This window comes from Olea europaea, unplaced genomic scaffold, assembly GCF_002742605.1.
Source record: "Olea europaea var. sylvestris unplaced genomic scaffold, O_europaea_v1 scaffold1562, whole genome shotgun sequence".
NCBI lineage: Eukaryota > Viridiplantae > Streptophyta > Magnoliopsida > Lamiales > Oleaceae > Olea > Olea europaea.
The window spans coordinates 1-9582 of record NW_019233225.1 but is presented as its reverse complement, the minus strand read 5'-3'; the positions used below and the strand labels follow the sequence as shown (position 1 = coordinate 9582).

The 9582-nt window shown below is 38.0% G+C and overlaps 2 protein-coding genes across 3 annotated transcripts; both read right to left on the bottom strand.

Moving 5' to 3' along the window:
* Nucleotides 1–2548: 2548 nt before the first annotated feature.
* On the bottom strand, nt 2549–7164 carry LOC111376810. 2 transcript variants are annotated; one of them, XM_022999812.1, is made up of 9 exons: nt 7086–7164; nt 6881–6927; nt 6086–6149; nt 5743–5887; nt 5574–5647; nt 5067–5501; nt 4174–4707; nt 3829–4041; nt 2549–3618 (listed from the first exon to the last, which is right to left on the bottom strand). In XM_022999812.1, the coding sequence occupies exons 3-9, from the start codon at nt 6131–6133 to the stop codon at nt 3031–3033; spliced, it is 2037 nt and encodes a 678-aa protein (XP_022855580.1). In that variant the 5' UTR covers nt 6134–6149; nt 6881–6927; nt 7086–7164; the 3' UTR covers nt 2549–3030. The 2 variants fall into 2 exon arrangements, with proteins under 2 accessions (XP_022855580.1, XP_022855579.1); XM_022999811.1 differs by lacking the exon at nt 7086–7164 and having other exon boundaries at nt 6881–7076.
* A 1563-nt stretch (nt 7165–8727) lies between these two features.
* On the bottom strand, nt 8728–9536 carry LOC111376820 (DEAD-box ATP-dependent RNA helicase 40-like; the record flags this gene model as incomplete). The annotated part of the gene is made up of 1 exon (XM_022999821.1): nt 8728–9536. A coding segment is annotated over one exon (809 nt), but the record flags the coding sequence as incomplete, so codon positions are not given.
* Between the last annotated feature and the right edge of the window lie 46 nt (nt 9537–9582).

The window sequence follows — 9582 nt, the reverse complement described above, 5'->3', positions numbered from 1 at the left end:
CGGTTGTTTCAATTTTGTTGATTTGCATAGTTGCAAAATTGAAAGACTTTATTAAAAAGACCTAAACTGTCTAAGAAGAGCTTGGGATTTAAGTAGTTCGGTTGTGACCCCCCCTCCTCATTTGGGAGTCTTTTAATTACGCATTATTCAAATTGACGAGACGAAAGACAACATTTCTCAATTTTATCCACATACACTGAATTTCCTATAGATGGATCTTAGTCCATATGTTTCAAATGTCTATCATGGTTTTTTCCCTAACACAATGGATAAAGTAACTACATTATGTTGAAAACATGCCTGCCAGTCAAAATGCTCGCTAGAAAATTATTGCTTTTAATTCTTATTTAAGAGCATATCCAATGGAGATGTGGATTGAAACAAAATGGCTTATCCCTAAACAGCAACCACTTAATTTTTTATAATTTCTTTATCTAAGGAGGACGTGTCCATTTAAGATTTTATAATCTTTCTCCACTCTCTCTCTACATCTTCTCACTTTTACAAGTAGCCCCTTGATGTGATCCGAAATACGTCTCAAAATTGCAATGAATTAATGCATGTTGGCAAGAGGTCGAGTTTGAGATTTGAGCTAAGTTGGGCGCCAATTGGAGATAATAAAATCATGCAATTAATTACTCAAGCTATGGGAGACAAAATGATGAAGTTTACAAACCAAGGACTAAGTTTAATGTTGGAGCCGAGGTCCAAATCATTTGGGAGCGGCTTGTTAATTTCAGCCGAACACGGAGCCAAAATTCATAACTATGCGACTGCATAGTTATCTAAGGAATGCGACCGCAATAGATCATGCAAGGATTTTATGGGCAGCAAGAGTTTCTTCTATGCAACCGAATAGAAATACTCTATGCGGCTGCATAGATCAAAATCGAGGCAGAATCTTTTATTTCGTGCAAGTTTTCTATTTTCACTAGAATTCTATTTTAGGTGATATTTTTGTGATCCTTAATCAATATTTTCCGTTTTTAATTAGTTTTTAGGTTTTAGTATAAATAGGGATATTATTTTCATTGTTAACAACTTTCATGATGAATTAATAAAGATTTTCTCTCAAAGCTTTGCTTCAATTATTTGTTCTTGGTGGAACAATTTTATCGAGCTTATCAAGAAATTATATTTCTTGTGGTATTCAAAATCATTGGGTGCAAATTACAACACGTGTAATCAAGGGGTTTTACAATCTTCGTTATTGTAGGTTTTTTGGTTCATTGTTTTGGAATTCAAATCCACCATTCGGGTGAGATTTCGAGGTTTTGTGATCAAGAGGTCGTTGGTTTAATATACCTTCGGTTGCTTGGTTCATTTTTTAGAAGTTAAATCCTAAACCTTGATCGTATTTGGGCGTTCTTGGAATCCTTTGTCAATATGCTATGACTTCGATAGCGACCATGCTAATCGGGTTCGCATCACCCCTAATTAGTGAAATCTGCATCCCCATTGTGAATGCTCTTCTCTCCACTTCATTAGTCATTTTGATTGTCACATGCAACAATGTGAATTGTTGCATTGGAAATGCTCTTAGTTGATTTATATTTTCATGTAACCTACTCCATATTTATTGAGAACAGAGCTAATTTGTTGTTCAATCTCCTTGTATTTGCATACACGAGGTCTTGCAGTGCAATTTCCATTTGTGATATATTTGTTGAAGATTCCCAATTATATTGAAAGTGATTAAGCAAACAATTTCGTCAGGCTAATGAAGATTTTAAAGTTTGTTTCGGGAAGGATGCAAAAGATCAAGACTTTTATGAAGATGAAAAGATGTACTTCATAGCTAATAAGAGTGGACAAAGAATATGAAAGCATAACAAGACAAGTCATTCTTTCATCCCTGACTTGGCACTCGATTCTAGCAGCCTTCTGCCGCTCTGAAGAATTCCTGGGTCTACAGGTGGGTGAGACAGAATTGGCCTTAACTACTAATCAAGCCCAGTTCCCATCGATAGGCACTAGTTCGGTTTGTCTTACATGATAGTTACGGTCATGGCCCAGCGCTCTAGTCAAGGCTCCTTGTTCAAGCTCAGCTCCTAACAAAGGGGTAAATGTTGCATAACATGTAGAAGACGTATCGCTACTCCCTAGTGAGCAATGTAGGGAAGATCCCATCTTTAATGTCAAATTTTCTTTCAACGAGATTCCACGACTAGGACCCTAAATCTTTCCAATGTGGTCATACCAGTTGAGGCTAGTAAGTCGGGGAGGATGGCAGAGGAGATACCTGCCACTAGACATCCTTCATGAAAGTTCGATGTCCCCAAAATATCAATGACCGTGAAGGTCGTGAAGGGTCACAAGCCATTCACTTAGAACTGGGCTATGAAACTTTCGAGAATGGAGGTCGCGAAGTGTCACTTTCTGTTTCACTGCATGATTCTTTAGCCATTCACTTAAAAATGGGCTATGACACTTTCAAGGGCGATGGGCTGTCTGGGGAAGGTGAGGAAAAACTATTTGATAAAGTTCATCTTCTCGTGTAGCAAAGTCGTCAAGGATTTTATGCGTGCAAAATGTTGCATCAAAGAGAGGATGAAATTCTAACACAATACATGAAATTGCCATAACATGGTAGAATTCATAAAATTACAATTAGAAATAGAGAATCATTTTTTTCCCAATTCCAACAAAAATAAGGAACCGAATGATATGGCGGAAAACTAAAATGACAATGTCCACTCCTCTTTTCTTTCTTCTCTGACCAACTAATATATTCCATAGTTTCTTCGATTCATTTCTCTCTCAAGGAAACCAAAGAAAGTACACTTTGTAAATGGTATCAGCCACCCTCCACCTGAACATCCCAAAACCGAAAGACGTTGGTGTTTTATATTGATCCCATCCAAGCGAAAACATTAGGCAGGCGAGTTCCCACAAGGATGATTTCTCATGATCTAAAACTGTAGCCAAGACCAAGTATGATACAGCCTTGGGTCCAATATTCTTGAAAGTTCTCTACCACATACCAGTCCGCAACAATCAATCTATTGGTATTCCAGATTCGCCCATGCATCACCGTTTTTTAGACCCATTTTTGCTCGAATAACCAATCTCATCAAGCTGCAGAGCTCTAGGATCAAGTGGGATCGTTCCAACCGTTAAAACACCAGAAGAGCCAGTGGAAATGTTAACTTTGACGGGTACAGACCCTACTGTAACAACATCAATCAGTTCAGTGTTTGCTTTGCTGGCAGTATTAGGCACCAAACACACACAACCGGAGTCTTTCGGATTCATTGTTAGTGAACCAGTCTTTAATTCAACGTCAATATCTGGTTTGCCAGCCACTGAAACTGCTCGTCTTGAAACCTCTTTGGAATCAGATTCATTCTTGTTAATAATGTTGGGGCTGCTTGAATCATGCAAGACGACTTTCTTATCATCACTAGGAGAAGGATTGAGGATAGGATTAAGTTTACGGGGAGGATCTATTAGAGGCACGAGGTAAGGGTTCTCGTAGCTCTTAATTAGCAGCCTCACTTTCTCTTCCTGCAGGATCTTCTGTCTATTTTCATAGTACATGAAGTCATCCAGTAAGGATGTCTTCGATATATAGTTCTTGAATATTTTCAGCATCTCCGTGCCTTTTTTGTAGTGTACCTGTGGGATGAGAGAGAGAGAGGGGGTCGGGGGGGGGGGGGGGGGATTTGGACTTGTTTACTACGAAAATACGACCTTCAAAACCCATTTGAGGAAAATAAGAATCAGGATACCAATGCCAATCGACCCAACGAATAGTCGATTAATGAGCAAGTTATTGCTGCTAAAGAAAATGAGGATATCTCAATGTGCAAAAATGTGCAAGCATACCTCTTGTGTGTCTCTGCTGTTGGTCACTGGCTTATTCTCATTGTTTTCTAGTATTATGTGTCTAAAATTTGGGTTTGGCACATCCTTTACAATGTGCCACTTAACAGGAAAGCTACCACTCCACTTGTCCTGCTGCCAGAAATCCATATCTTTATGAAAATCTACAGGACCAATCATTTCAGTAACACCGCAAAACTGGCCACTGGCATTAACCTTCAGTCAGAAAAGAAAAGAGGCACCAATCAGTAACACTGACTGACTGAAAATCTGTAGTGCATAATATGAGCTGTAAACTCTCGGACAACAATGCATGCCTAACCTATTAAATAATAGAATGTTACTCACAGAGAAGAAGAGGAAAATGCGGCAGCCTCTTGAATCTGCAGCAGCCATTCTCTGGGCATCTTCATATGCGCTGTTTAGTTTCTTGTTTCCGTTAGGTGTAGATGACCACACATTGTATTTAATACTCTTGTGCACGTCATCCTCACTATATGATTTGATTATGAAGAACTTAGCATTCGTATAATCAACTGAAAAATCACCCTTGTTATAATGATCAGTATGGATAATAATGTTTCCTAGTGCATCCGAATCTCCAGCCCTTGTTGTGTACACTTCAAGTGCCAATTGATTTTTCGATTTGTTAGTTCTAGGTCCTCGATTTTGTTCAGTCAACAGACCATTACTAACTTTTACCTCATCCAAAGCTCTTCCATAGAGTATCTTAGGCCTAACTTTATCTGATGAAGCCTGGGAATAATTGCTTGGTTCAATACTAGAGAAGCCATTGCCAGAAGGGAAAGCATTTTTTAAGGGACTCGGACTAGAAAATGCCTTCCTGTTCGGAGCATTTTCCTCAATTACATCACTTCTACCCTAAAACACAAAAAATTGCAATCAAGCAAAAGTTATTAGCTTCAGGATTCAGAAAAACGCACCGCAGCATCAGGATAAAAATACTAGATAACCAAAAATTCGCGCTTAGTTTATGGGCAAGCCATTTTAGCCCCCGTTTGGCCCCCATTCTATCCAAATTTTAATGGTTGGAATAGTGTTTTTTTGAAAAAAGTGGTTGAAAAAATATGAAAAGTATTTTATTTGTGTGTAATAATATTTTATGAAAAATAGTGTGGTTGAAAATAAGATAGAGAAAAAGAATGAGAATAAGAATGAGAATGGGGGCCAAACGGGGGGCTTATTTGCATATTCACTTCTGTTACCTCAAATAGTCTCACCTGGGTTTGTGATGATGTTGAACTGGGAAAACTTCTAGAAGTAATATTTCCACGAATCATAGGCTGCTTGCTAGATTCAGCATTTGCGATAGCTGTATTAGTCTGGCTAGTAGCAGTCCTTAATGGAGTAGGAGAAAATTTAGTAGATTTTAAAGAAAGACTGTTCTTAAGAGCTGGACCACCAGCTCGATTAGGTGATACGTCATTACCAACGAACGGGTCTATTGTGTTATTTGCAATCATGGAGATGTAAGCAGGTGAAGAAACAGGATTTTCGTATGATGGTATCGTATAATACTGTTGTGCCCCCACAAATGATCCATCAACTCCCACCATTGCACCAGGAATGTAAGGGTTGTAAGGGTTATATGGAGATTGTGCATATCCATAGTTAGGTGTATAATATACGTACGGAACACCTTCATTTGACACGCCCTAAAAGAGAAGATGCATGATTTCAGTAACATCAAGTGGTGTAGAACTTGGAACTCGACGAAAGGGACTCACCGTGTACTGAATTTCTTGACCATCCAGACCAAAAATACGATGGCAGTCATCCCAGTCGCCAGGTGATTCAAATGCTACAGAAAATAAGAGTACGTTACATCAGCCTCTAAAAAGGTTATATATGTTGCTCAAATCCACAAGTTATTAACATGTATGGTATTATATTTACCTGTACAAATATATCCACAGTTGGTGGCAGAAGGATAATACAGGCCTTGATTGACAACAAACTCAGGGGCTCCCTCGATATACATGGTTTCAAATTGTTCAAGGAGTGGACCTGTGATCTGTGAATTTGATTCGGCCTCTTGCATCTGAGGAGCCAACAATACCTTACTATATTAAAGACCATTCCCCTCAAACATGGAAAAATAAATAAAAATGAGGAAGAAACAAGTGACAGAGGAAGCACCAAACCCCTCTCAGCATACTCACCATCTATCTACGAAAAGTTGCAAAATATTGGGACGTCTTAATTTAAGTTAATCATCACACAATCAAACAGAAATTACCAGATATGCATCTGCATGTCCTTGTTCAGGAGCATTATATACATCCATTCCAGGACTGCCACCCCTGGAGAAAACATAAAACACTTAAAAGGAACGCATGCAGCATGAATGGACAAAATAGAAATCTAAACAGAAAAATACCAATCAGAAAGTTATTACACTCACCAAGTAACGTTTCAATAACACACAGGAGCAAATAACAAATTAACCAACCAGAAGACGTGATGCTGTCAGACCTTAGACACGTGGAAAATGAACATAAAAAACTCAAAACTTTGACTACTTCCAGCAAGTTTAAAGTGTTAATTTCCACCCATCGCATTCTAGAAAATCAAGACGCAGAGACTCTTTCTGGTTAACTTCTTTTGCAGTAAATAATTAAAGACAAAACCATAAATATACACCCATAATCTTACGTTTGTCTGATGTCTCCAATCAAAAATGTTAATAGCACTCATTCCAGAAGAGTATAAAACCCCTAATAGGAACATCAAATTTTCTTTCTTTCTTTATTTATTATTTGGAAAATAGTAAAACAGATCAAACAATTAAACCCTAGAAAAGCAAACCTAACCCCACCCCCTAAAAAAGTAAGTCAATTAACCAAAGAACCAATACACTGCTCAATCAAGCACTAAGAAAATAAATTCAACTACGCAAAATTACTAATTAACATTTCACATCAAAAAATCACATTAAAAACGCACATAGTTACAACATATCTGCTTTCAAATGTGCGTACCGTATAAGCTATACTAGATATATGCGTAAATAAAAAGAGGAAGAGAAAAGTACCTAGAGACAGAGAGAGAAGGAAACAGGAGATTTAAGCCATGGTTGACCTGAAGAATTGAAGGAGAATCAGATGAACGAGGGTCTGTATTGAATTATCGATTACCACTAAAAAAAAAATTTCTTCATAAAAACAAAAAATAAAATAAAATAAAATTTCAAAGCAGACGCTGTTAGGAAACCCTAAGTCGAGAGAGAGAGAATTTACATATATTTATACAGGGAAAAGGAGTTAAATGGCGGTGTATGATTCAATTTTGCATTAGATTGGAAATTTATTTTTAAATATTTATTCTTAAAATATTCGTGTGTGGTGTTGAGAAACGTATAAGGGGGGTTTGGTGTGGCAGAAGCTGCACGGCATAACTTGGTATGGGCTTTTTTAGTTTTGACAAATTTGATTGAATCGGTCAATTCTATTGCCTTTATGCTATAGGTACAAAGAAACAAAAATAAAAAATAAAAAATTTGATAAAATTTTTACAGAAGAACACTTTGCAATTTTTCATAAGTTTTCGACCCAACAATGGCAAAAAAATGCGTAGTTGGCAAGTTCTGAATAGCCAAATCTAAAAAACCTATTCTGAAAAATTACAAAATCTATTCTGAAAAGTCTCTTTCAAACAAGACTTTCAAATATTTTTTCTATTATTCATACAAGATTGAGATGATAAAGAGCATACTTAACAAGTTTTGAACAGTCACTTATATTGTTATAAAATCAATTATACTTTACAAAAAAGTAACCTTCACTCGCAAAATAACATGTTCCTAAATCTTCGTGATATGTTTTGGATCATTATACTCAAATATTGAAGAATAAAAAATGCTTAGTAGATTCGAGGGCCATAGAAATAAATACCCACATGCTCAATAAGTCAAAATGTCATGTCAAGATTACAATGTGCCTTTGAGCCACATTATTTTGAAAAAAAGTATTTTAAAATAATAGATTGATGTAGAACGTATAGTTAAAAGATAAAGAAAAAATTTGAATTTGCTTTTAGCTTTATTTTATTGAAGATGTGGTTGAAATAATATCAAAACACTATTTAAGAACATATTTTTTTTTGAAATATATATATATATATATCTATATATATATATATATATATATATAATGAACCCCACTCTTATTTCATAAAAAATAATTAAAAACAAAAAAGTGATTATTTAGTGGGGCTCGCATAAAGAATTTGAAATGAAACTGGTTGGAAGTTTCCCGTTGTGGGAGAGTTGGTGTAGGTATTGATTCCCGCAATAAAGGCAGGCCAAGATAATAATAAAGATATAAAAAATACCAATATTTGATGCCTATTTTCCATTCATCGTTGTCCCCATTTCGTGTTCCACTGTTCTAGAACTCTATCACTACTCATTTGCAAATAAAAGCTATAACACCGAAATGTCAAAAATTTGGTGGGGACTTTAAAGAGAACAAAGAAAGGAATAACAGCAGATCCCAACTCTACAGTAGCAGAAAATAGAACAAAAACGACATCAGCCTATTTTGATTTTGAAGAAAATACAAGGCTTCTTCACTAATTTGAACCTCAAAGATTCTTAGAACAAGATCGATAATAAAGAAAGGAACAAGCATATCTTCCCCTCCACTTGGGGAACACACAACAATTTCCCTTTCACAGATCTATTTGTTAAAACGAAAATATTAAAAACAAAATTCAGCAGCATTGTCTAATTAGTCCTATTAGCCGAAAATATCCTCGGCCGGACAAAGTACCGGTACAGTATTGCAATAGGGTTTTCTTTTTTCCTTTTTTTTTTTTTTTTTTTTATGCTTCCTCACAGTACGAACTCACCTCCACAAATGGTGTGTCGCTATATGGTTCCTATGCTGGATTGCTAGGGTTAGATCCATCATCAGAGAAGCCAGTATTAACAGTAGATGCTAGAGGAACCTGCTCCACTGGCTCAGCTTCCTTGCCTTGTGTGCCTGAATATGTGGTTGACGTCCCAGATTTAGGAGGAACCTCAACATCCATCTGATCAAACTTAGATTTGCGGGGCAGCCTCCTCTCATATCTATCATAGCTGCGGCTGCGAGAGAGGCTGCGGCTCCTGCTATAACTCCTACCCCTGCTGCGGCTGCTGCTCCTGCTAGAGCTACGGCTTCGGCTATAACCCCATGTTCGAACTCTCTCAGGACTAGAGCTGTAACTTCTCTCCCTTTTCCTGTCTGAAATATCTCTTCTGTTATCAAATCGTCCCCGCCCCCTGCCCGTGTGATATTGATCACGTGTGCCGCCACGCTCATTCCTGTCCCAACCAATCCGAGCACCATCCCTCCTCCCACCACCACGACCACCGAAGCCACCATCTCTCATCCCACCACGTCCACCAAAGCCAACATCTCTCATCCCTCCCCGTCCACCGAAGCCACTATCTCTCATCCCTCCACGTCCACCAGAGCCACCATCTCTCCCCCCACTACGTCCTCCAAAACCACCATCTCTCATCCCACCACGACCACCAAAGCCAACATCCCTCATGCCACCTCGGCCACCAGAATTCCAACGCCCGCCACCATCGACAGAATCATAATGGTTTATCCCACCTCGATCTTTGCCAAATCCAGGCCCCCCGCATAATGCTATTTCTCTCACCTCGGGAGGCACAGGTTGGTTGGCCCCCTCCAGGACTTTAACAAGATCAGCAGCATATTTCCAGTCTTGCTCGGAGAAAAA

What these genes read in the sequence shown, in the direction of transcription:
- LOC111376810 (XM_022999812.1), bottom strand. Translation starts at nt 6,133, where the DNA reads ATGGATGTATATAATGCTCCTGAACAAGGACATGCAGATGCATATCTG. An exon ending in GTCAAGAAATTCAGTACACG is followed by an intron (nt 5,502 to 5,573) that starts GTGAGTCCCTTT and finishes CTTCTCTTTTAG; the next exon opens with GGCGTGTCAAATGAAGGTGT. An exon ending in GCATTTTCCTCTTCTTCTCT is followed by an intron (nt 4,042 to 4,173) that starts GTGAGTAACATT and finishes TTCTGACTGAAG; the next exon opens with GTTAATGCCAGTGGCCAGTT.